Source organism: Columba livia, chromosome 24 (assembly GCF_036013475.1).
Source record: "Columba livia isolate bColLiv1 breed racing homer chromosome 24, bColLiv1.pat.W.v2, whole genome shotgun sequence".
In the NCBI taxonomy this organism is placed as follows: domain Eukaryota; kingdom Metazoa; phylum Chordata; class Aves; order Columbiformes; family Columbidae; genus Columba; species Columba livia.
Genome location: NC_088625.1, coordinates 2,327,391 through 2,353,432, shown reverse-complemented (window position 1 = coordinate 2,353,432; position 26,042 = coordinate 2,327,391). Strand labels below are relative to the sequence as shown.

The following is a 26,042-nucleotide window of genomic DNA, read 5'->3' as shown; positions in this document are numbered from 1 at the left end:
GTAACACTTGACATTTCTAATGGAAATTTCTCAAGAACAAAACAAGAGACGTAAAATGGGTCAGTTTGCAGCCATTTGTAACGCGAGCAAACTTCAAAGCCGAGAGTCAAAGGCATCCCTCTTGAAGCTCCTGAAATGTTTTAATGAACATTTCACCCTCTGCTTCCACCCACCCTCGTTCCAGCAACATCCTGATAGAGACAAAAACCTCTATATTTCCTCCTGCCTGTCACTCTGCAGAGCACATTGATACCTCTGCTGATGGGTGAGAGGGGGAATCACCCCATCTCCCCACACAAGAGGCAGCGCTAATTAAAACCAGGGAGAACTGACCTCTCCCTCTCTCCAGTCAAGTGGAATTAATTAAGACCCAAAGCCGTTGACATGCAGTTGTTTATAACTTTTCCTGCTCACCCCAAGCCACCTTCTCCACTGCAGAATGCTCAGACCTGGCCCTGAGGAGCCAAAATCCTCCAGTATCCGTCACAGTGGTTATTACCTTTTCTCACCCCTATTTCTCCCCCGCAGACGGTTCTCCGCGACGGCAAGAGGGAGAGCATCATGAGCACCCTTTTCCTCGCACCCTCCGACATCGAGAACGGCGAGAGCATCATCTGCCGCGCCACCAACAAAGCCGTTCCCGGCGGGAAGGAGACCTCGGTCACCATCGACATCCAACGTGAGTACACAGAGTCTCCATCACCACCCCGGGGCTGCCCGCGTGGGTCTGACTCTGGTCACGAGTGGGATACTGGGATGTGGGGGTTTCCCTTTACTGGGATCTACTGGCAGGGTGCAGCCAGAGGTAGATCTTGTCTCCCTTGAGCTCCCTGGGGCACCAGATGGACACAAACCCCCATGGGGACATCTTTTGTGTCTCATGTCAATGATTTTGAGGAAAAGCAGCAGAAATAGCATCCCTGGACATGACCCATGAAGATTTCTGGTACAAAAAGCATGTTTTCAGTCTCATAAGCTGTTTTACAGCAAGTTTTTTGTATTACTCTCCACCGAGACAGCGTGTTAGGCACCTGGTGGGTGGGAATTCTCCCTCTTGTAAAATAAAGCCAATGTCAATCACCACCTGAAGGGAACAGGTGTGTGTTGAGAGCAATATCATTCCCCCTTTACCGTAAATCCATGAAGAAAAATCTCCCTTCCTCAAAAATCCACATTTCACAGCTCTTTTCCCCACTCCCCTGCAAGAGCTGCTGCTCATCCCCGGCTTCATCCGCACACACAATCCCTGCAGCTGTATTTACCAACAATTTGCGAACGCGTGGTGTTCGATATTAGCACGCCAGCTGCTTTCCAGAGCCCAATTAAAACTGGCTGAACAAACTCAAGCATGGCAGAAAATACACCCATTTCAGACTTCCAGCTTTCACTGCAGGAAGATTAACAGGCTCTCGGGTCGCCAGGACAGCACCAGCCACATAAAATGAGATAATAACATGGGTTATTTCACAGTTACAATGAGATGCACGCGCATCCTCGCGAACAACACGGAGCCAGAGACATAGTGTACAACACAGGGTGGGAGACGTGAGCCGCATCCTGGCAGAATCTGCGTTGAAAAAGAGAAAAATCCAATAAAAAACACCCGATTTCCACTCCGAGCCATTAAACACTCCACGCTGTGAAAGTAATAATAATAACAACCTATCCAGCCATTAGAAGTGTGTTGTTCTTAATGAGGATATCAATTTCCTGGACCTGGATGGGTGATGGAGGGATGGGAAATGTCAAGATGGATTAACCAGCCTGCAGTGGGGTGGATTTTGTCCACACGCATGCTGAAGGTGCTGCCCACTCCATCGGGCTTCACTCCCAACCACAAGGACTTTGCGAAGAGCTAAAGGTATTTTTCTTGAGCAAAACTTATCTGTGCTGCTCATTTCTCCTGGGGAGCTGTCCTTGCTGCAGTGATAAGGTAGGCTGCATAGCCCTCTGCACCCTTATTCCAACATCTGGCAGAGAAACAGCAACTTTTGGGGATAAAAACTTAAGTGTTTTGTGCAAGAATAAGTAAGGAGGCAGCAATTGTTGGCTGCCAAGCTTGCCCCAGCCTGGCACAGCCCGCATCTCTCCACCGCGGCTCTTTGCACCCTGGCAAACGTTGCCCAGCTACACGTTTTGCAAAATAAACCCAGGGAAGCAAAAATAATCCCTCCCGGGAAGCAGCAACCTGATAAATCACTCCTGCTTTCGTTTCCTTTTGCAACTCAAAAGAGCATCAAAAATGCTCACACTCGGCAAGGAAATGGTTTCTTTTCTACACAGGGTGCGTGCGTGTGGTGGGAGAGAATATTCTCTTCTGGCTAATGCAGAGTTGAAGTTTGGTTCCCATCAATCTGCCAGTCTTACCATCGATGAAATAGCTGAGTCATAAAACCTTCCCATTCCAAAAAAAGTTTTAAAATGGGGGGGGGGGAAGGAATTAAAAAATAAACCAACCCAGAGCAGGGTCTGTAATGGAAACACTAAGCGACTCCAGCTGGAACATCTGTTCGATGTGATTTCCCTTCTACCAGCCACATCAAAGTCAACCTCCTGTGAGTTGTGCGCCGAACATCACAAGTGGGATTAAAATCATGTTTAATAGTTTGATACGCTATAAACTATTTATACTGCCAGAGTGCAGGGGCTCCGTGGAAACACACATCCTGGGATGGGGAGGAGCGGGGTTATTGCTTATCTAAAGCCATTTGCTCCAAACCTCTGCGCACACAGATGCAGTCGCTCATTTTTACACCTTTTTTTTTACGTGGCAAGAAGGGATTTGACTGCATCTGGATTTTTTGCAGTCAGAAGAAGGTGCAGGGCCTGTAAACTGGGGTGATGAGCAAACCGAGGGTCTCCTGCTGCGTTTATCCTTGTAGCATTGGAGTGTTTGATTCCCTTTTGTGGTTCCCGACAGGCAGCGTGAAAGCCCAGGGCTGAAGAGGCATCTCAAGCTGCTTCTAGCTCCTCATTCCTCCTGTTTTGGGATTCAGAGGCTGGGGAAGGCAGCGGAGCACAGAGAGGGGTCAGCACCCAGCAGCGCAAGAGCCGGTAGAGCTCTCAGCCTATGACCCCAGTGAACATTTCCCAAGGGATAATCTAAAATAGTGGGAGTTGAGGGGTTTGCTCAGGTGTCTTGGTGCCTGCACAGCTGGTGGGGAGGGATGCTGGTCCCCTGTAGGGATTCTGGTCCCCCGGGATGATGGTTCCCTCAAGGGATGCTGGTTCCCTGGAATGATGCTGGTTCCCCAAGATGATGTTGACTCCCCTGAGGGATGCTGGTCCCCGGAGGGACACTGGTCCCCCAGGATGATGGTGTTTCCCAAGAGGGATGCTGGTCCCCCAGGATGCTGCTGGTCCCCTGGGATGCTGCTGGTACCCAGAGCGAGCTGCTTCCAGGGACATGAGGTACCTGGCCACGTGGGCATTTGCACACACTCTCTCCTCCCGGCCACCTGTGGGCTGGCTCTAGCTGATTCCATCAGTCAAATTAATTACAAGAAGCCAGGCAGGAATTATAATTGTAACCAAGTGGAATTACGTTCTGATGAGTTACAATTTGGGTCTTTTTTTTTCTTCCCATCTCTAAAATACCCCAAAACGCGCTCACACACACAAACCCACGCCATCCGCGGCTACTGCCATATTAGAAACCCCAATCGCATTTGTGAAAGGCAAGATCAAAGCCTTTAATTCATTTCCTTCGCTCTTTTTTTTTTTCCTTTTTTATTATTATTTTATTTTGAGTGCAGGAGGGAGCTGGGCTCATTTTAATACAAAGCGGCTGCTCTGGAAATCGCAGGCACAGCTACTAAACCATCAAACAATGGGGAAGCTACTAAAGAGAACTGTGATTCATACTTAACAAAGGAAGGTGATTAGCTGTTGTTGTCTAACAATAGGGACGTGTCAGGATGCCTGCAAATGAATTAGGAGCCCACTAAATATCTCTGGGCTGTTCTGTTAGGGAAGCTCATTTCTATTCCCAACTGCGCTCATCTTTATTGTCATTTGAGTTGCACATTTTAAAAATTGAGATTAGGGTAAATTGAAAATACCTATAATTTCCCCGTCATCATTTCCCCATCGAGGAGGCAGGTGGCTTTGCTGGCGACAAAGCGGGGCTCCGGTGGGGCATCATAAAATGGAGCAAATGGAGCACCATAAAATCATGAAATAATAGAATCGTTTAGGTTGGAAAAGACCTTTAAGATCACTGAGTCCAACCGTTAACCCAACACTGGCAAGTCCCCCTCTAAACCGTGTCCCTAAGGCACCAAACCATGTCCTTAAGGCACCAAACCGTATCCCTAAGGCACTAAACCATGTCCTTAAGGCACCAAACCGTGTCCCTAAGGCATTAACCCATTAACATCCACTCTCAGACAACAGGAAAAATCAAAACGACTCTGGATATTCTTATTCCCCACCTAAACATCGCAACCTTTTCTCTTCTGGCTTTCTTTCATCTGTTCTCTCCTAAATTTTGTTTGTCACTAAAGCATTTAGACGCTTATTATGTAAAAAGAAGAGAAACTGAGCACCAATTGGAAAAGCTGAAGGGCCTATGACACCACTAAGGGCTTGGCACTGATGATTAAGCTGATGAAAGAGCAGAAATGCCACTTTCATGTTAGCAGATAGACAAAAGATCATCATTACCCAGCGCGATATTAAACGGGAGCTTTTCAAAGCAAGAGAGTTGATTTCCTGAAACAGGAACTGGTGCTGGCGTTAACGTTTTTGATGTGAAATGCTGCATCGAATGATTTGCGCGGCTCCTCTTTCTGCCTTGTTTACTGACGTTCTCCAAGACGAGAGCAGTGTGCGTGACACAAGCCTGTCTTACCAAGCCCTGAGCATCGTCTCACAGCCTCAAGGAGTCTCAAGGCTTTTGCCGTGTTTTTATCATGACCAAATTTTCCTTTCTAGACTCAGAAAGTGCTTCCCAGCCTCAGAAGCTTCTGGGGGTCGCTCATGGGTTTTATCTCCTTCTCTTTGCAGATCCCCCCCTGGTGAACTTGTCGGTGGAGCCGCAGCCGGTCCTGGAGGACAACACTGTCAAATTCCACTGCTCGGCCAAGGCCAACCCCGCCGTCACCCAGTACAGGTAAGGCAGCTGTCCCACTTGCCAGCACCATGTGGCTCCATCTATCAAGAGCTTCTCGTGCTCCCCACCATGCAAAATTATCTCCTTCAGGTCACCCAAGAGCACTTGTAGGGTTAGAATGATTTTGGTTGGAAGAGACAGTCAAGGTCATCAAGTCCAAACATTAACCTGACTCCAGCAATAAATTGTGTCCCTAAGAACCTCATCTACGTGTCTGTTAAACATCTCTAGGGATGGTGACTCCACCACTTCCCTGGGCAGCTCCAGCTGCAGTTTCTGGTGACATCTCTGTCACAACTTGGTGATGGTTCCAGCTCATCACCATGGCTAGAGATGCAATGACTGGACCCTGATGCCCCAGAGCAGCAGAGACCTGCTCTGGCCTTATCCTTTTCCCAGCATCCCCTCCCCAATGGTCCCTGACGCTGCTCTTGCCTTGATGATGTTGTTTCACGGTGAAAGGCTCCAGTTGCCTCCACGTTAGGCCGTCTGCTGCATTTTTGCTGCATGCAGCATGTCCTCATTCAGAGATTCATTGGCGTTTGGAGTGGATTGAGAGTCCTGGCACTGAGCTGGTGGAGCCATCTGTTTGGGGACATAACGAGCAAAGCGTGCTGAGTGAAAAGTCTATTATGGGAAAATTCCTTTTTAAAATTTTTTTGCCTACCCTTTTATGATTTGAAAAATACAACTCTATTGCCATCTCTGTGTAACCCTTAAGCACCTGCCATGAGCATCTCTAAGCCCAGGAGAGTGGAGCAGAGCTCAGGCCAGAGCAGAAATCCCAGGGCTGGAGACATGGAGGGACATAGGGGATGGGCTCTCCTTGAGTAGGACGTTCTCCTTGAGTGGAACATTCTCCTTGAATGGAATGTTCTTGAGTGGGATGTTCTTCTTGAGTGGAACACTCTCCTTGAGTGCATAGGGTCATTGTTACCACTTGGGATCTTCAACCATTGCTCCAGTGAGCTCGGCGTGGGTTGTGGGGGCTGCCAGCATTAGGAAACACCCCTTTTCTCAAAGATTTATCGGTCTAAGCCAACAAGAATATGAGTATGGAAAACTGCCTTGAAGTTCTGAGCACACAGGCACGAGCATGCAATCAGTTCTGGGTTTGCAGTTGATGATAATGGAGGAGGCACCTCTGGGGACAGGTCACCATGACCCGCCTCCTGTTGGGCTCGTACAGCTTAATTAGCACAATCGAGTTTGCTGGCAGGAGCGATTCCTTCCGGCACAACAAAGCAATAATTGCGTTCCTGGTTACACAGAAGAGTTATTAATTCGAGAAGTCAATTAATGTCAAAGATACAAATAGTCCTGGTTTTGTATTTACAGCTAGGAGGAAAATTAAGCAGGGGACTATCCAGGGAAGGCTACGTCCTTGATTTCATTTCCCTTCCAAAAGATTCCAAAGCTCTTCACTAAATACATAAAGGTGGCAGATTTTTGGCGCTTAAACTTGGAGTCCCCAGGACCGAGATACTTGGAGGTGTGAAAATGCAGAACACAAGCTCGGCAGCTGGTGAAAATGAACTTATTCTGCCTTAAAAACAAACAACAGAGAGGAAACCTGATTCTTTTTTGTGTCTCCTCAGGAGAGAACCACTCTAATACATCTCCTCTGGCTTCCCTCCACCTCACATAGAGATACCAGATCTTTGTCTTGTGGAGACATCCCTTTTTAATACCTCCCAATATGTCAGTAAATGGCCCTGAAGAGAAAGGAAAAAAAGTCTAATAAATCCCCTTTTCTGGGGGTAAACTCCCAGGAGACAAAAATCTCCTTCTGCCCCCACAGAGAACGTGGCTTGGATGAAATCAAGGCAGTGGCTTTTTCCTTAAGAGGGTTTTTTTCATGCTCTTTTATATAATATATCACACACAGGTGGGTTTTAACATGAGGAAAACCTGGTTAGGGTGACCTGCTCCTGGAGACAGAGTGCAAAGCTACAGCCCGCACTGCATCTTTTGGGGGGATTTAATGACATTTTATCCAAAATCTTCAGGTTTCTGCAAAATGTTTGGCCTCGGTGGAATTTTCTAATGGGGGATCAAGCCAGAACCCCTTTGGATTTAAAATCTCGTGATGCTGGGGCGTGGACAGCGTGTTGGGTTTTTTGCGTAGGGATTAATTGATCATGGAAGTGGACAATTCTGGGATGGGGAAGGGGTAATTTGGGAATTTTCTGGCTTTTGCCACAAGCAAACAGGCACGAAAGGGAAAGGGAGGGCGAGTAATTAGCTGTCACCATCGTTCCACCACCTGTGCCGACGGGTAAAATTAATGGATAGCAGCAGAAGTCGAGGTAATGTGAAGCGACTCACAACCGGGGCTTCTCTTTTCTCCCTTCAGATCTCTCTGTTTTCCAATCTTCTCACGGCTTTTGATGTCTGTTGTGTGTCTGTGGGGTGCGTTCTTTTTTTTCCTCGCTGTTATTATTTATCACTCGTGGTAAGAAAGAGAATCTTTAAAGCGACAGAAGAAAATGGGCAAGTTGAATATTGAAAGAAGCAGAGTCCCTCAGCCTTTCGGGCTCCTCAGGTGCTGATTATTGTGGGGGAGTTGGTACAGGCAGCACAATAATAATCCATATCTCACTCTCACCCTCAAGGCCCGCAGAGACCTTTGCAAATAATGTTATTTTTGTAAGCGCAGAGGTGTGGGGGGATATTTTGATTCTGGGGACCACTGCACTTGCAAAATAAAGCGTGGGACTGATGGACAAACAGACACCTGCCCAAATATCGGTGAAGATCTTCCTGGACCACATGTCCAGAGCTCGGAGCCAGCCCGCAGCATCCCACAAGGAACATCATCTGTTTGTTTGCTCGGTGGGCTCTGGTCTATAGAAAAGACACTTCTCGTTGGGTAAACATTGTTTTATCTCTGAACCAACTGTCACTCATCAAATATTAATCCAAACTCAACTGCTTCTTAAAGAGGTGTTCTCTAAGGGTGATGGGGCTCAGATGCACCTGGTGGGACACAGTGTCCTCACCTTCCTCTGCCTTTGTGTGGGGGAAAATAAAAACATGGGACTTGTTGATGCTGCAAAGGGGCAAACTGGAAAGAGACCCGGTTCCTCCATTTCTGTTATGTCCAGGTCTGTGGGTATTTTGGCTGCTGGTCTTGGGGGAGAAAGTGGCAGATTTGCTACATGACAAAGAGCTGGTAGATGGAAGGAAGAGTCTTGGGAATTGTTTCCTGCTGCCAGGACTGTCAGGTAGAAGGAGAAACCGCCCCAGGCACTGGGAACTGATGTCTCTCATCAGCCTCACTGGGTCAACCGGGCTTCTAGATGTGCACAACGTCTCCGTTCCCAGGTGAAACACCAGGGGAAAAGGTGTATTTGAAGTTTAATGCCTCTTCCATTGAGCTACCAGCAGATATATTCACAGATCTGTAGGTTGCCGAGGTCTGAAGGGATGGTTGGATGATGGGAAGTAGATGCATATACTCGGGGCAATGCGTTTCTTTGGCAACTCTTTACAGATAAGCAGCAAACGATGCATTGTTGAGAAGCCAAGCCACAGCAGTGGCCGTTTTCCCTCTTCTGGCACTATAAAGTCTGAATATATTTCAATATGAAATTCTGATGCCTTTGAAAAACGTCTCCTGGGAGTTGGTGTGTTTGCTGTGTTGCTTGTTTTCTTCTGCCCAGAAGAAAAGTGAACATCCCCCCTGCACCCCGCATTCCCCAGAGCTTCTGACCGCTGAGGCCACCACCTCATGGGCACATATTTTGCTTTCTCCACCACAAAAAGGCAATCTGCAGTATTAAGCTCTTATTAAATGCTGAACGCATCTCTGTTAATATTTAAAAGGGACGGTCAAGGGTTTGAAACAGACGGCAAAGCCAGTGACCAGTGGCAAGGTGTGAAGTCCATAGTCACGCCGCCCATCAAGCTCAATGTCATGTTCACAGGGGAAAAATAACGGGACAACTCTTCTGGGGACAGTGAGGAGACCCAGGGTGGCACTGCAGACCCTTGGGTGTCCCTGCGGAGCAGGAGAGACGATGTGGGATCGTCTGGTCCAGGCAAGAAGCATTTCAGCATCTTCAGGTGGAACCGTCACACTGGCTCTGCACCATTTCTTGGCACACTCTGGACCTGTTTCCCCCAAACCAGCTCCATCCTTCAGTCCAGTGGGAAAGGGCCCTGCAGGCATTTTACAGCAGCGACGGCATAAATCTAATTTATAGACACAGCAAAACGGAGGCTGAAATGAATGCGAAGCACAAGGAGGTCTCGAGTCATTGACACAGTGACGTTTTTCTTCCTGGCTATATCTCTGTTTTCCTGCCCAGGTTTGTCTTTATAGTTTCCTCCTAGACAACTGGACCTTTGCTCTGAAGTGAAAATGAAAGCTGGCAGAAGAAAAAAAGAAAATACATATAAATATATATATATATATATATGACGGGAAATGAATTCTTCAGATCTCCTTTGTGATGCATCAGCCCCATCTGCCAGCGAGCGCAGCGGCAGCTGGAGAGGGAAAGACAGGCTCTAAAAATAAAATACAAAATAAAATATTAGGCAGAAATATCCCTGGGATGCTGGCGGACTCCACCAAGATACGTGAGGCCGGGAAGGTGACAGGGAAGGCACATCCTTGGCTCCCCGAGCCACATCTCCTCTCCCATTTGCAAAGGAACGCGGCGGCTTCTCCAGCCGAATTTAACCACCTTTAATCGGAGTTATTCCAAACCACACTCGCCGCTTCCTTCACGTGCTCCCGCAGGACGATGGGCTGATTTCACAGAACGAAAAGCCTCAAGCAAATCTTGTCACACAAGAAAATTGATTTTTCAAAACTGACTTTTACAAGATTACTGGTGGGTTTGGGGTTTTTTGGGTTTTTTTCACCCCCTTGTCTTTCTTCTCTATCGTTCCCTTCCAGTCTCATGAGGTGGCTTCAGATCTAAGGAAATTAGAGATGCTGTGACTAAACTGAAAATGTAAAAAGAGAGAGAAAAAATGAAAAGAAATGACACCCAGCACTCAGCACCTCCTCCCCTGCTGCCTCTGAAGGATACGGCCGCCTGTGTTCATATTTGGGAAGTTCTAGAGATGCCTCCATCACTTCTTGGTCATCCATTCCTTGGTGATCCTAAGCTGGACCACAGGGGCTTTTTCTTTCTCTTTTTATTTTCCCTTGTGAAAGAAATAAGAGAGTTTCCTCCTGCCACTTGATTCAGAGACATCTCAATGTCTTTTGTTAAAAAATATTCAGAGAGGGGAAATGTTGCCTTGAAGTCATTTCAGACAGCTTAAAATATGCTAAGCTTTTGTGTTACTGCAATATAAATAATGAATCCTCTTACGGCTTCCGAGTTAAGCAAGATGTTGATTTAAGAGCACTCATCTCCGTTTGTGCAGAACATGGCCGGGGACACATGTGGTGTGAAGGATGAGGCCGGAAAGACCCCCAAAAAAGGGGACTGTTTGGTCTCATCCAGCATCAGATCATGGAGAAACTCCATTAATTTCAGCTCTTGACGTTGTCCTTGGGTTTGTGCTCCCGTCCAAACTCTCCAGAAGCCACTGGCAAATATTAAAGTGAAGAAGAACATGAGCTGTCGGGTCTGGATTCGAATCAAGCAATGCTTATTGCTCAGCTCGGCTTTGCTACTGAAGCATGTAATTAAGGACTTAAATCTTTTTACTTTTGGAGAGTTCTCATTTTTTAAATACTGTTTCTTGCTGGTTTATACAGAAGTCAATAGATAATCACAAATCAGTCTGTTGTACCAGTGTGCAGTCACATTTTCTCGTATTATTGATTATTTTCTTTATTTTGTCGTATCATACGATTATTTTCTCATAGTGTGGCTGAGAACAGTGTTGTTACAGGATGGCCTAAGGAGATCAAGAGGCTTGGCCAAGAATAGTGACTTGAGTATAATTTTGAGGGTGGGATGGATGGATAGATGGATGGATGGATGGATGGATGGATGGATGGATGGATGGATGGATGGAAGAATTTCATAGCAAAAAAATGAACAGATCTTTTGGTGAACTTGCAACTTTATTCTACTTCTTCACCCGTATGTTGCCTGTTAGCACAAGGTGAACGGATTTCTGGATGTATCATTTATTATTCCTTCTTATGAACTACCAGATTCCCCAGTTACTCTCAGTTGAGCCAGTGGAGCCCCATGTTGGATTCCACTGAAATTGTTGCCCTTGGCATGTTCTACAAGAAGGTTCCTACAGAATTAGGACTCAACCCATCTTCACCCGGGGCGCACACCTCCAAGTGCCTCCATTGGTCACTTGAATCATTTGATCTAGACACAGTTCAACCCTGAATAATTAACTTTTCTGGCAGGATTATCCAAGGAACCTGCCAGAGAAGGAGCTTGTGCCTCTTACCAACCTGAGGACATGCCAAAATTCAGGCAGATAGAGCCTAAAAAGCGAGTTTGAATGGTGGGATGGCAACAAGAAAGAGAAAACTCTTTGAAAAGCCACCCAAGGGCTCTCTGGCCAGAAAGACAGGAGCCATTCCTGCCTGCGTGCCCATTGTTTCTGCCCTAAAACATGCAGATTTTGTAGTCATCCAAAATATGTGTTTTCGGCTCTGAGATCCCCCTGACAGCAAATTTCTAATGCTGATGAGGTGCTGCACTTCTTTATCTACCTTTAGCACCATTTTTTTCCTTGCAAATCCAAAGGAATTGCACAGTGAGGTGTAAAGTTGCAAATACCACAAGCACGGGTGATGTTTTTTAAGGTGAAAAATAAGCTGACGACTCCAAGCTCAGCCAGGACTAAGGGGTGACTCACATGTCCAAAATTTCCCCAGGAAAAGCAATTTTGGCAGCTGGCTGTCATAGCCTGCTTCTTCAGCCCTGTCTGAATGCTTTCCAACCACCTCTGCACCTAGAAAAATCAAGAATTTAATATTCATAATTTAACTTGGGGTGGAAAAGTGCAGTTTTCATATGATCCCATGGCTCTGGGGCTGAGTTTTATGGAGGGGAGATGAGTTATGGCAAAAGGGGTGTGTTTGTGAAAGGTGAGGGGAAGAAAAGCATCCGTCATGGCAAGAGAAGCAGCAAAAAAGGGATTAATGGGGACAGGGCGGGTGCACAATCTCCTGGGAAGGGAAGGAAGAGGATGGGGATTTTGATTATCTACGTTACACCATTGACTATTTGCATTATACCATTGATTATCTGCATTACATCATCAATTATCTGCATTGCTCCATTGATTTTCAATGTTACACCATTGATTATCTGTATTACACCATGATTATCTGCGTTACATCATTGGTTATCTGTGTTACGCCATTGATTATCCGCATGGCTCATCAGCCGCCTTTAACCATTTCCAACAGTTGATCAGTCAAGTCGTTGACAAGTTAACAGCTTTGTTTACTTTTTCCCCTTCGCTTCTGCGGCCAATTTGTTCTGATCCCCGTGCTAAGAGAAAGGGTATTTGGATTATTTTCTTGCCAAAATGACACGGCTTTAATTGTGCCTTTTGGGAGAGAGAAACATTCTCATCTTGGTTTCTCCAGGCACAGAATTGGCCTTGGGGTGTTCGTGCCCATCTCCGGAGAGCTGAACTCCACTTCCACATCTTTCAGGTGGGATCTGGGGAGCCCTAAGAAGCCCCTCATTAATTTTTTCCCACTCTTGGGACCTGCTGATGCAGAGGAAGAGACACAAAACCCATGCACCTCCGTCAACGTCTGCAGTTTGATGAGCAATCAGGCTCCTCACCGGCCTCCTGCCTTGGCAGGAGAAGCAATGCCAGAGCTGAGATGAGACGGGAAATCAAACCAGAGGTTTCTTCTGCACAGCAAGGTGTTATTATGATCATCAAAACCCCAGAGTGTTTAAAAACAGTAAAATCCCATGTATTGTGGCAAGCGCAATCAGACACTCAAGCCTGAACTCTTGAAATTCAGGAAAAGGTTGTAATATTTCTCACTGATTTTTGTTTCTGAAAAAGGCGACATGAAAAAAAAATAGGTGGGGGAGCGTAGCAAAGTCGGCTCAGAAGCTTTTGCTTGAGTACAGTTGGTACCATCATCTTTGCTCCCTGCGCCATAAGGAAGGATGCTCAGCGCTTTGCTCAGGGCTCTGCCCTCCCGAACTTAATTAAACCCCACTCTGCAAGGCCCGGCTTCGTAATTTGGATGGCGGTGAGATTACCCAGCTGATAAATGAAGCCAGCAAAGGGAGTGGGACTGAGGAACCATGCAGGACCCACATGTCTTCATTAGGAAGGGAGCTGGCAGGAGGAGAGGGACAACCCCATAGATCACCATTATGGAAATTTACTCCTAATAAAGACATAATTTGTACCATGCATCACGCCGGAGCCGTGTGGGAGTGTTGGTGACACCGCTTGGGCCATGTCGCTCCTTCAATCATTTCAAGGGTGATGCTCAGCAAAGGTAGAGCTGCCACCATGAGCCACCCGCTATCCTTGCCCATCTTGGACCATGCCTATCGTCCATGAAGGACCATCCTTGCCCATCTTGGACTGTGCCCATCATCCATGAAGGACCATCCTTCTCCATCATCGTCCCATGGAGGGTGACAGGGTGACACTCCCATGGGGATGGCTCTCGTTACGGCACTTCAATTCCCAATTGAAGGTACCGCTGGCAATAAAGCAACAAAACCCATTCTCTGAGCGATTTCTCACAATTAATAGCCATTCCCAGGAATGAAACGTTAATTAATTCATTCCATCAGCCACGCATTTATTTAAGGTATTTGTGGGTATTCTCACTACTTTTATTAAGCAATTAAAATGCGTCCAAGAAAATATTTATCTGTTTTAAGCTGTTCTTAGTAAACACAATTTATATGGCAAGCAAGTGCTTTATTTTGCCTTGTTTAATTAAAAATTACGATACACGCCGCTTCCCCGGGTTGCAGCCAATCTGCTGGGAGTTCTGGTTCAAGGAACATGTGTGGCAAAAAGCAACTCCTTAGGAAGGATCTGTGTAGCCAGAACTATGGATTTAAGTCCCACCTCCCGTTCAAAGGACACAATACAGATGTGGGGTTTTTTATTCTTTAATTATTGTTTTTTTGCTGCTGTCTCTAATAATTCCTTTGAAGCTGGGATTGAAATATTGGTTGAAATCTGTCTTTCTCCATCACCCCGACTGATTCAATTTCCAGAAGATACTGAATTGGGAAGCACTGGGTGCTGCCCCCAGTGAAAAACAGCGATAAAAAGCAGGTTAGAAATATGAAGAAGGAAATAACAAAATGTAACTCAACCTGGAAGAGAAGAAATACCCATGCAGGGAAAGAGGTCAGACATTAGGAAGAAATCCCAAAGAGCTAAAGCAGCGTATGGGGCTGCTGGAGCATCTTCCATGTCTTCTCGGCTCCGTTTTATTCAGATTCTGTTTATAAATAATTACAGGAAGGTTAATAGGTGAGTAAGACGTGTTGTGGACTTGTTAAAAACAACCCTGAGAAGCTTTACAAGAGGGTTATCAAGCTGCCATTATTAAAAAACAATTTGACATTATAAAAGATCTATACTGCTCGGCCAGCCACATCGATTTAGCAGCATTAAAGCCCTGGAAAACTGGAGTGAGAACCTTGATCTGATTCTGTTTGCGACACATCACACAGGGAAAAACAGGTTTTGTGGAAGTGATGGGTTTGGTACAAATGCATACTTGTTGGGGTGTTTTTTCCCAAACTCAAACAACTCCTGGGAACCTTTTTTTACTTTCTTTTGCAACATCTGGAAGGATCTTGAGCTCAAATGCACCTCTGGACATTTCTCAGTCTGGTTTTGGAGCCCCGGTGCTCACAAATCACTTTAATCCTCATCTTGAAACCTCCTTTTTTCTGGTCCTTTGCAGAGCAGGGAAGGTGGATTTGTGCAAAATAACAAGGAAAGTGCCCAGCACAGGGAAATGCTGGATTTCCCCATGGGTTTGGTGCAACAAGGAAATGGTTTGTTGTACCTTGTGCCTTCCTTGAGCACCCAAGCAGCAGAAAAAGACCCTTTGGAGGCTGAAAATCTGCTTGTGGCTGCAGAGATGGAGCAGAAATACTCCTGAGAAAAAGCATAGGGTATTTTGATGTTCACTGGGTGAAGTTTCCCTCTCTCTCCACCTTTCTACCATCTTTCCATCCTTGTTTTTCTTCATCAAGCGTTGAGGCTTCAAGCCTTTTTAACCAGCAAAAAATAACAAGACGTGTCTCTTCTCCACCCCACAACGTGTGTGAAGCTTTGGGGATGAGAATTCAGGGCTCGGGCAGATCCCTCCAGCTCTGATGAGGAGCATCCGCAAGGGACAAGATGCTGCTGCATCCCTGGAAGATGCTTCTCCATGATGAACACGACAAATCCATTGGAAAGTGAGAAAGGGTGATGCTGAGATTGCTCTTGCAGACCCCTTGGCTTGGATTGTGGTTCCCTCTGGAAGGAGAAAAGCATCACCAAAGCATCATTGACCATCCAAACCTTCGGAATGCATCACTTGTGCTGTTTTTTCCATATGAGGAACCTCCCTCCAGCCTGGAAAATGAGCAGGAGACCCGTGGGAGGACCATGAGCAGATGCTCTTCACCTTGAAGGTGACATCTTCTCCAAAACCACCACCCCGAGCATCCACAGTTGTCCCAGTGCCTAATGGGACAAATCCATCTCCCAGCACCCACATCTATCCCCATCCAACATCCCACCCCAACCAGAGGAGGGAGCCCTAAGACAATTTACCCATCAGTTGTTTTGGGGAGGATTATTACGATTGTTTTTTCCCAGGCTGTGTTTTCTTTCCCTTCCCCGCACAGAGCGGCTGGAGTTTCGCTCCTCCTGACAGCATCTCCCGTCTTTCCCACCCGCTCCGGAACGGCGGTTGCCAGCTGGTGCCCTGTTAGGTCACGTTTGCTTGTTGTTTGGCAAACAGCGGCTTAATTCAAGTGCTGAGTTGACAGCTTGTTCTCTGAGACAATTTGCGAGTGGCGGCGGCGCAAATGCCAGCTTGGCTTTTCAGGGCAATGTTATTTCAGCTGCCTCAAAGGGATAAAGTTCTCTTGGACTGGAAAAAAAATAGAAGAAGAGGGTGAAAACGGGGTAAAACTGGAAAGGTTTTTAGCAGTTTCGATGTGGAGGGATGAGTGATGTTGGTTGGCAAGGGGCTGCTGTGTCCTGGCACCGTGGTTCCCCATCCACGTCTCATCCGATGCTCTTTCTCCTCTAACAGGTGGGCGAAAAAAGGCCAAGTGATCAAGGAAGCCTCTGGTGACTTCTACGAAACCATTGTGGACCACACTTTCTTCTTTGAACCAGTCTCCTGTGAAGTCACCAATGCGCTGGGCAGCACGAACATCAGCAGGACCGTGGACGTCTACTGTAAGTAACCCGTCAGCTTGAACCTGGCTTTCCAGGGCTAAGCAGGACCAACAGAGCCGCTGAAAATTAATGGCAAGGGGACACGGCTCGATGTGACATGTCCAGGGTGACCAAGAGCCAGTGGCCTCACTTGCATCTCCAGCTTTGTGTGGTGGGACCCATTAATTCCTCCTGAATAATGTGGGACCCATGATTTTCTCCTGATTGATGTGGTTGGACCCATGATTTCCTCCTGGTTGATATGGTGGGACCCACGATTTCCTCCTGCTTGATGTGGTGGGACCCATGATTTCCTGCTGGTTGATGTGGTGGGACCCACAATTTCCTCCTGGATAATGTGGGACCCAGGATTTCCTCCGGGATGATGCAGTGGGACCCATTATTTCCCTCATGGTTTCACTCATGCTGGTGGTCCCTGGGGTTATTCTGGGGCTGCAGGAGAGTCTCAGGCTCTTTATTTGGAGTTCCTACATAGCCATGACCCACAAAAGGTCCATCAAGACCTACCACTGCTTCTTCTGACATGGTGACCTCTTTGGTTTGATGGTTCTGGTTGCCACAGCCCGTCACCGGGAGTAACGCCAGTCTCCTCTCTGCAGTTGGGCCCCGGATGGCGACAGAACCACAGTCCCTCCTTGTTGACCTGGGCTCTGATGCCGTCTTCAACTGCGCCTGGACCGGGAACCCGTCCCTCACCATCGTCTGGATGAAGCGAGGCTCAGGCGTGGTAAGAACTGGCATATTTGGGATATGAAACGTTGCATGAAGCTCCTCATTTGGGACCCTGGATCCAGCTCAGTGGACTTCTCCATATCCCTTTTGTCCTGAAGAGCGTTAAGGAGCTTTGCAAATATTAATCTCAGCTCAGTCAGCCCGGGGAGGTACAAGATCCACTTTGCAGACAGGAGAGCTCAGCAAAGCCACGCTAAGGAGCTCAAGGAGGGTTGAGGCATTAAAATCGCCCAGAAGACACTCCCAGATCTGGGGTTGAAAAGAGTCTTTCAGCTTTGTCTGTCCTGAAGGCTGATTTACCCAGCTCAAGGCCAGGTTTTATCCAGAGCCGGGCTTAGAGGAGCGAGATGAACAGACTGAGCCTCCTCACATCACCCCCACTTTCGGAGCACTTTCTGCCTCCACAGAAGGAAACAAATCAGAGACACACAAGAGTGCAAGGCCAAGTAAAGACAAATATTTTCATGGAAATCTTTGTAGTTGGTGCTAAAACTGTGGGTTTAAATGGGATCTGACCCTTGCTGTCTCTGCCTTGTGCCAGGTTATGTGTGAAAATCCCATCTTTCTTGCTACAGGGGACTCAAAGCCCTGGGGGACAGAGGGACAACTGGGAGGAATTAACCCCCAGCCACACGTTTCCAGCACCAAAACGTGTTGCTCCAAAAGCCACCATTTATTTTAGACCCTCCACGTTTTATTTTCTCAATACAGCCTCAGCCCAATCCTTCTGCTCCAGCGGTTTTCCAAGTTGGGGCTTGCCAAGAGCAGCTGGGATTTCCCTGGCTGTCCAGACACAATTTCCATCTCTCCGTGTTGATCTCCCACAATTTCTGGGTTTGAAAACCACAGGATTTACATTTCCAAAACACTTTGTCATTTTTTTCCTTGGGTTCCTACACCACGTACGACTTGGGCTCACCCACTTCATTTTCTCTGGGCTGCCCTGAAGCTTGTGGCTCACGTCTCTTATTTTCCTTATACTTTTTCCCCCTGAAACAAATCCCCTTCCTCTCTTGCAGGTCCTGAGCAATGAGAACAAGCTGACCCTGAAGTCCGTCCGCCAGGAGGATGCCGGGAAATATGTCTGCCGAGCCGTGGTGCCGCGTGTCGGCGCCGGGGAGCGGGAGGTGACGCTCACCGTCAATGGTACCTCTTCATTTCCTCCCATTCCTCTCATTCACATCGCTAAATTATCCCCTCGGATACTTGCTTTCCAAGCAAATCCCACCCACAGCTGGATTAGGGAGGGTCCTACCCTGCAAGAAATACAAATAGATCAGGTTTTGCATTCGTTTTCCTGGCCGTTCATGGGTTAAGGCAAAAAGAAAATACATTATCTAAGACCTGCTTGGTTCCTTATTATCAACAGGGGTTTATTGAGTAGCTGGGAGCTGGCATCTTTAAATCTTTAATAGATTTATCTTGCAAAAAGCCTCGCAAGGTCGGAGAGCGCTGTTGTCTCTTGTTGTACAGGCGGAGAGCTGGGAATTGAGCCTGGAGCCAGGACCAGCAGCTTAATCACTCAGTCAGGATACCAGTGCTATATATATATATATTTATACATATATATAAATATATATATATACCAGTGCTATATAGCTCCTTCTGTATGCCTATAGAGCTCTTTGGGGATCAAGATGTGACCCAGATTTTCACCCTCGCCCAGGAGCACCCCAGGCCCCCAGAGCTTAATGATGATGTGACCACAGCAGCAATTAAGGAATTTCAGCCTCAATATGGAAAGAAAAAACTCCAGGCAAGGCTGCGAATTGTATAAATCAAGCATTAATTTTGCATTGTCCCTCACCCAGGTGACAAACTGGCTCGCTGTCACAAATAAGCCGAGAAGCGGCTCAAGCGTTAATTTTGAAGGCAGGTGACGCTGGCAGGGGAAGCCAAGGGCAGCGCAACAGGGGGATTGAAACCCAACTACTCCTTTGACTTGGGCTGCTGGGTTTTAATTACAATTAAACAAGCTGGCGGAAAACAAAGCAACGAATTAGCGCAAACAAAGAAGCTGAGCAGGTGCCGAGCTTTTCGCCTTGCAAAGCAAATCGGTGGTGAGACAATTGTCTTGGTGTGACCAGGTGCCTTTCTCCATGGGCTGGGGTTCATCACAATAAGGAGATGACGTTCTTGGGGACATGGTTCAGTGCCAGTGTTGGGTTAACGGTTGGACTGGTTGATCTTAAGGATCTTTTCCAACCAAAATTATGATTTTATGATTCAATAAGCAAGCCCAGCTCGCCATAGAACTGGGCTTAGTCTGGAGAACATCACGGTGTCCCCTCAACTCATGCCCATTGAGAGCTTCACCAAACGCATCCCCACCACTGCTGGTAGACCTTGGGATGGTGCTTTGCATAAAAAAATGGGCAAAGTTTCTCAAACTTCTTCAGGAAGCAACGAGTTAAACCAAATTCTCACTCCAAACCATTCCCAATGCCACGAGGGCTTTGGAGGAAAGGTCTGGATGGAGACATTGAGTCCATCCTTCCATTCCTCCAGGGCTCCTGAGTCAACGAGCCACCTTCTCTTTTGTGCCAACCACCAGGACCGTGCAAATAAAATTGGTACCGGCGCTCTAAAAATAACCGCGACCAATAACTCCATCATTTATATCCATAGCAACGTCGTTTAAAGCCTTTTTTCCTGCCCGTGGGCTGTGTCACGCCAAGATCATACGGAGCCAGAGCCTGGTGGAGGCTGTAACTTGGTGCTGTTATTTCTGGGCATGTTCATTTCAAAAATGGTCTTTTAGTCGTCTGCTGTTATCATGATGATAAGCCCTCAACTCGGAACTCCTAAAGCAATAATAAAACTCAAAGCCATTGGCATTCATGTCATTTAAAATCTGCTCTCCTTGGGGAAAATGAGACTTTTAATGATTATTAAGCCATTTTTCTTGAGCCATCACCCAGTCTTGGAGAGCCTCCAGGATTTATAAGTGACATACAACTGTTAAAATAGAAAGAAGATGGGGTTTATTATTATTATTATTATTATTATTATTATTATTATTATTATTATTTAGACCTGGCCTACAGATCCCATCACTGCTCTTGGCTTTGGGTTCATCAGGGCAGGAGGATAATGCACCACACGTTTCCTTAGCCAAGAAGCTTAGAAGAACATATTGTTTGGTCCATTTTTGTGAGCTCCGTCAATAAATGGGCAATTTGGATGAGAATCAGTCAGGAACACCTGGACTGATCATTTCTCCTCACTTCACCCCAAATCCCTTAGACTTAAAGGAATGCCTCAAAATGGGCAAAATTTCTCCAATCCACAAAGGACGGATTGATGGGAGGATGAGAAAACTCTCCCATTCCAACCATCCCAGAGACCAGGACTCAGGACCCAACTGCACTTGTCCCCAGCAGAATATGTTTTAATTAAAGAGGTGAATAATGAGTAATTATGATGCCAGATTTTGGGGTGATCCTGGGGCAGGGTGGGCGGTTAATTAAGAAATCTGAGAGAGTGCAGAAGAGGAACACAAGGGGGGCTGGAATCTCTCATTGCTTCTGGAGCAAATATCCCTTGGAGGCCAAGTTCACCGAGGAGATTCCTGCGGGGTGGCTTAGTCACCATCCAACGCCAAAAATGGGGTTGGTGCTGGTGCTTTTGGGGTGGGTTTGCAGAAAAGGAGCAAAAAGCAAAGCTGTAGGATCTCGTCCTCCATCCCTCCCCCTCAAAGAGAGACCCCAATGTCCCTTGGTGTCTCTGTTACCCGTGTGAGATGCCAACCTCCCTCTCCTCTCTTTGCAGGGCCACCCATCATTTCCAGCACCCAGACGCAACACGCCCTCCACGGCCAAAAAGGGCAGATCAAGTGCTTCATCCGCAGCACCCCGCCACCCGACCGAATCGTGAGTAGCACCTATGGGGCACATAATGGGCGTCTTGTGCAATTTCTGGCTCCCAATGTGGGGCAAACCTTTCCCTGGGTTGACCCCTCGCTTTCTCGGCAGGCTTGGTCCTGGAAGGAGAACGTCCTGGAGTCAGGGACCTCTGGGCGCTACACGGTGGAGACGGTGAGCACGGATGAGGGTGTCATCTCCACGTTGACTATCAGCAACATCGTGCGGGCCGATTTCCAAACCATTTACAACTGCACCGCTTGGAACAGCTTTGGCTCCGACACCGAGATCATCCGGCTCAAAGAACAAGGTGGGCAGCAGGAACCGGGGAGATGCTGCGAGAGGGTCAGAAAAAGCAATTTTGGGATGGAAAATGGAAATTAGGAAGGATGGTGAGGATTCTCCGACTGTGATAGATGCATCCTTGGGGTGCCTGGTCTTGGCAGAGGATTGGGACATGGGACGAGCACTGCAAAGTCTCAGTTTGAGATGGTATCGTCCCATTTCTGCCTGTTCTGCTGAAACTGGAGGATCATTTCAAACCTCAGAGACACAGGAACAACCTCTCCTACCAAATCCTGCTGCTCCGCAGCATTGGGAGCGAGCGGTAGGGAGGTTTTTTGGGCTGGTGACAAAGTGTTTTTCCCACCCAGGGGATGACCAGGGGGTTTCCACTCAATGGCAAGGGAGGGAGATGGATTTGTGAGAAACTCGTAGCTCCTGGAGAGCGTCCAGTTCTCTCTGATTTTATTAAATGCCAGGGCAGGCAGGTGGATTGTTCTCATTAAGCCATGATTTATAGGCAGAGGCTGCGGTCCAGATTAAATCAGAGCTAAATGAACCCCTTAAAAATTAGCCTTGGGCTCCTTCCAACGCAAACAAGAGCCAGGGGTTCGTTCCAGGTCGGCTGCCAGGCGGCCGGGAGCGCTTGGTGACAAACCCGTGTCCCCACGGAAGGTGACATGGCATCCAAGTCGGTTACTGGCTCCAAGCATCCCTGCGAGGGAATGCGAGGGGACATCCCTGCCCCTGGGCAGGGGGACACCGTCGGGTGGCTGGGGACACTGTAGGGCGGCTGAGGATGCCGTAGGGTGGCAGGTGACGTCCCCTTCATGGGGACACCCCCGCGCTTGGAAGACGTGTGCGCTTGGGCTGTTGCGAGGCTGTGGACACTTGCTTTATTTTCAAACAGGTACGGAAATGAAATCAGGAGCTGGTATTCAAGCAGGTACGGAAAACAAAACCAATACTAACAAAATCCTGAGCTGATGGGTGAATGTGAATTTGTCCCCAGCCGTTTGTCACAGCCGAGGACCCGGCGGCCTCCTCCTGGCCCGGCAGGGCAGGCAGCACCTTAAAAAGCTGCAAAAAAAAGACCACAAAAAAGGGGAAAAATAAATTTAAAAAAGGAGGGAGCAGTAGAAGTTTCCAGGGTCATTCGCAGACATCAGCTTGGCTCGGCATCCACGGTGTTTTGGGGGATTTGGGGGTCGATGCTGCGGGACGCAGCGCCCTCGTGCCTTCCTCATCCTCTGTGCCAGAGCCAAGGCCAAACCGCTCCTCGGCACCAGGTCCCTGTCACCAGCGCCTTGATTTTTGTCCATCCCAGCCCTTTTTCCTGCATGATTCTCCATCACCTTCATCCCCATCACCACCTGCTCCTGTCTCCTCACCCTTTCGCTCTCTATTCCCAAAAAACAGCCCATGACACATCACCCGGTGAAGAAAAATCCCTATTTCTTCTTGTTGGCGTGTTGGAAGATGCTGGATTTAGGGTGACGTGGCTAGAACCAGCTCCAGCACCTACTGCCCAAGCTCCAGCCTGAGCTTAATCACTCAAGGCGATTAATTTGCCTTTTCACCCATGGAATTTGGTTTTTCGGATCTACCGGTGCCACATGGGTCTGGTGACAAGTGGCACATCAAAGCACCAGCCAGAAAATTCCTAAAGCTGGAAAACATCAGCATAAACCACAGAGCAAATCGCTCGAAACAACAATCTAAGCCAGGCTTAAAGGCTCTTTTTAGATCAGAAGAGGCTGAACTCACCCCACACCATTTATTTGCCACCAGGCAGGTCCCTATGGTCCAACATTCGTGTCCCCCATCCGAACAGGTGAGGAGGGAAGACAAGCACCGCTCCACACCCATTTTTCCTGAAATTCCATTTGCAAGACAGGAGAAAACACCCAAATCTGTGCAAATAAATCCGATTTGCTGGCTGAGCCACCGTCCAAAATCCCAAATGCAAATTTATTGTAATCAAAAGGGCACAAACGCAGAATTCCTGCTCCATCCCTCCCTCTCATCAATGCCATTTCTCTCCATAATATTAACTCACCATCTTTTGGCACTTTTCATCCTTTAATTACTCAGTCATCAACAGGGTGCTAACGAGGGCGGTTGCTCTGCTGGCTCCGGGGCACTGGCGATTGTCCCCAAACGTCCCCCCAGTAGCCGGGGGTGGGTTCTTTGCAGGGGAAAACCTCTTTTCCGACCTTAATCCCAGCTTAACATTGGTTGTTCTTCCTCCCACAGAGGCCGTGCCGATGGCCGTGATCATCGGGGTGGCCGTGGGGGCTGGCGTGGCCGTCCTGGTGCTCATGGCCACCATCGTCGCCTTCTGCTGCGCCCGCTCCCAGCGGAGTAAGTGTCACCACCACCCCCCGCCCCAACCAGGTCCCTTCGGGGCTAAAATTTGGGGTTCCAGGACATATAAACTAGAGGTTGAATTTCAGTGTGGGGATTTGCTCTTTGGCCACCGCTCGGAGGAACCGCGATGTCCAGGAGGGAGAAAAACCTTCACGGGGCTTAAAAACCCTCCTCCTTGTCCACTCGTTGGTTTACTACCCTCTTCTCAATAAATATATATATATATATATATATATTTCCAGGTGGGAGATCGCAATGGTTTGGTGCAGGACATGGTGGGGGGGGTGAAGTCAGGGAGCACAAATTGAAGTGATTTTAGAGATGCAGGTAGAGAGGGAGGTGGCATCAAATTGCCTCATTGAATAGACGCTGGGAAATGAAAAGAGAATGACTGGCAAAATAAAATGGAAGGAAGAAAAAAAAAGGGCATTAACTGGGGGAAAAAGCTGGACTTGCCCTTCTAGGACTGGACATCCCTGGAATTCATGGGGTGAATTGGGTTAAAAAGGCATTTTTCTTCCATTTCTTTGTCACCACCAGGTGCAGCCGCATGGAGCCCAGAGGCTTTGGAAAAGGAAAAAAACATTATAAATATATATATGTATATATATATATTTTACTGCACATCTGTTGTTGTATCTTCGGTGACTTAAAGGCCCGGAGTTATTTGGGGGAAGCACTCCTGGGAGGGGACATGCCGGGCAGTGATCAGCTTCTCCTTGGTTATATACAGAGGGATGTGGTCCTAGAAAGAAGAATAATGTAAGAAAATCGGTATTGAGTTTGCTTGGTTGCACCCTGAGATTTGGAAATGTCCATGGGTGACAGCAGGGGACACTGGGATGGATTAATCCCAGGCTGGAGCTGTGTGATTCAGCCGGGTTTAGAGAGAAACCCAGCCCAGGCTTTGCTAGGCTGAGATTGGAGGGCACCGCAGTTCCTTTGGCTGGAGGTAGATGTGAAAAAAACAGCAATTTAAGGTGATTTTGGGCCTGGGGAGGCAAGAGCCAGCACGGAGACTTAAGCCCGGCTTAAAAGCTGAGATGTTTTAGAGCTCACATCCTTCTTTTGCTTTTTCAGCTGGGATTTGCATGGCCATTTCTGCTCCTTTTTTGGTTTAATTTTGGCTCGAACGACTTGTTCAAATCAGGCCTGACACCTTGAGGGGACACAGAGAGTCGCTCCCAAAGTATTCTCAATGATTTTATCACCCCCAAAGCCTTTGCTACGTCTTTCTTCATTTTGAGGGGGTTTGTCCATATGCAGCTGAACCCCAAAGCTGGGGAAGGATTTTCTTGGGGATTGGGGAATAGCTGCAACATCCCTCATGAGAAATACAAAGGCATTAAAACGCGGAGCATCCGCGCGGCGACGCCAACATCACCCCCATGTTTCTCGGATGCCCTTGCTGAGCTGGGCTTAATTTTGTTGAGGATGCTCCAGCATTTGTTTCTCTGCTAATTGACTTTGTCTTTAATTTGGGGCGCAGATCTCAAGGGGGTGGTGTCCGCCAAGAACGACATCCGCGTGGAGATCGTGCACAAGGAGCCAGTGGCCGGCAGGGAGCCGGACGAGCATCCCACCATCAAGCAGCTCATGGTAAGGATCCCCTTTCCCTCCAGGTAACGAAACCCGCGGTATTTGGTGCCGTAACCCCGCCTCGAGATGCTCTTCCAAAAAAACTCGCTGTTGAGAAGCCATAAGTTGAATTTTAAGTGTGAAAATTAACATATGTGGGTGCAAGCTGGCGACACCTGTGGCTGGAATAGTAATGATGATAATAATAATAACCTGGGGGTGTCACCGTCCTGTGCACAAAGGACACAGACAGGGCAAGATTTGATGATCCAGATCGTGGAAAATCCCCAGAAAATCCCCAAAACATTCAATCTGGGGACGTTCTGGATCCTCCAGGGGTGTTTGTGACCATTTGAGGACACTCCAGACCCTCCGGGGATGCTTGGACCCTTTGGGACACTCAGGATCCTCCAGGGACACGGGCTCCTTCAGGGATCCTCTGGGGACACTTGGGATCCTCCAGAGACCCTTGGGATCCTCTGGGGACATTCGGGACCCTCTGAGGACAATTAGGACCCTGCAGGGTTATTCTGGATCCGCTGGTGATACTTGGGACCCTTCAGGGCTGCCCGAGACCCTTTGGGGGACATTCAAGACCCTCTGGGGTTCCTCAGGTCCCTTTGGGGACACTTGGGACCCTCTGGGGACACAGACAGGGCAAGATGTGATGATTCAGATCATGGAAAATCCCAAAAAAATCCCCAAAACATTCAGTTGGAGCCCAGCCGCTCTTCTCAGCACCA

General features: G+C 47.8%; 1 protein-coding gene across 1 annotated transcript in view; it reads left to right on the top strand.

Annotated features, from left to right (window-relative positions):
- KIRREL3 (kirre like nephrin family adhesion molecule 3) overlaps nt 1-26,042 on the top strand; it is a 219,468-nt gene that overhangs the window by 191,147 nt on the left and 2,279 nt on the right. Inside the window, 10 exon segments of the mRNA XM_021295955.2 lie at nt 529-679; nt 5,008-5,113; nt 16,326-16,474; nt 17,074-17,201; nt 18,226-18,352; nt 20,978-21,078; nt 21,181-21,379; nt 22,262-22,297; nt 23,608-23,715; nt 25,211-25,320. Coding sequence (XP_021151630.1) covers nt 529-679; nt 5,008-5,113; nt 16,326-16,474; nt 17,074-17,201; nt 18,226-18,352; nt 20,978-21,078; nt 21,181-21,379; nt 22,262-22,297; nt 23,608-23,715; nt 25,211-25,320 — 1,215 coding nt within the window.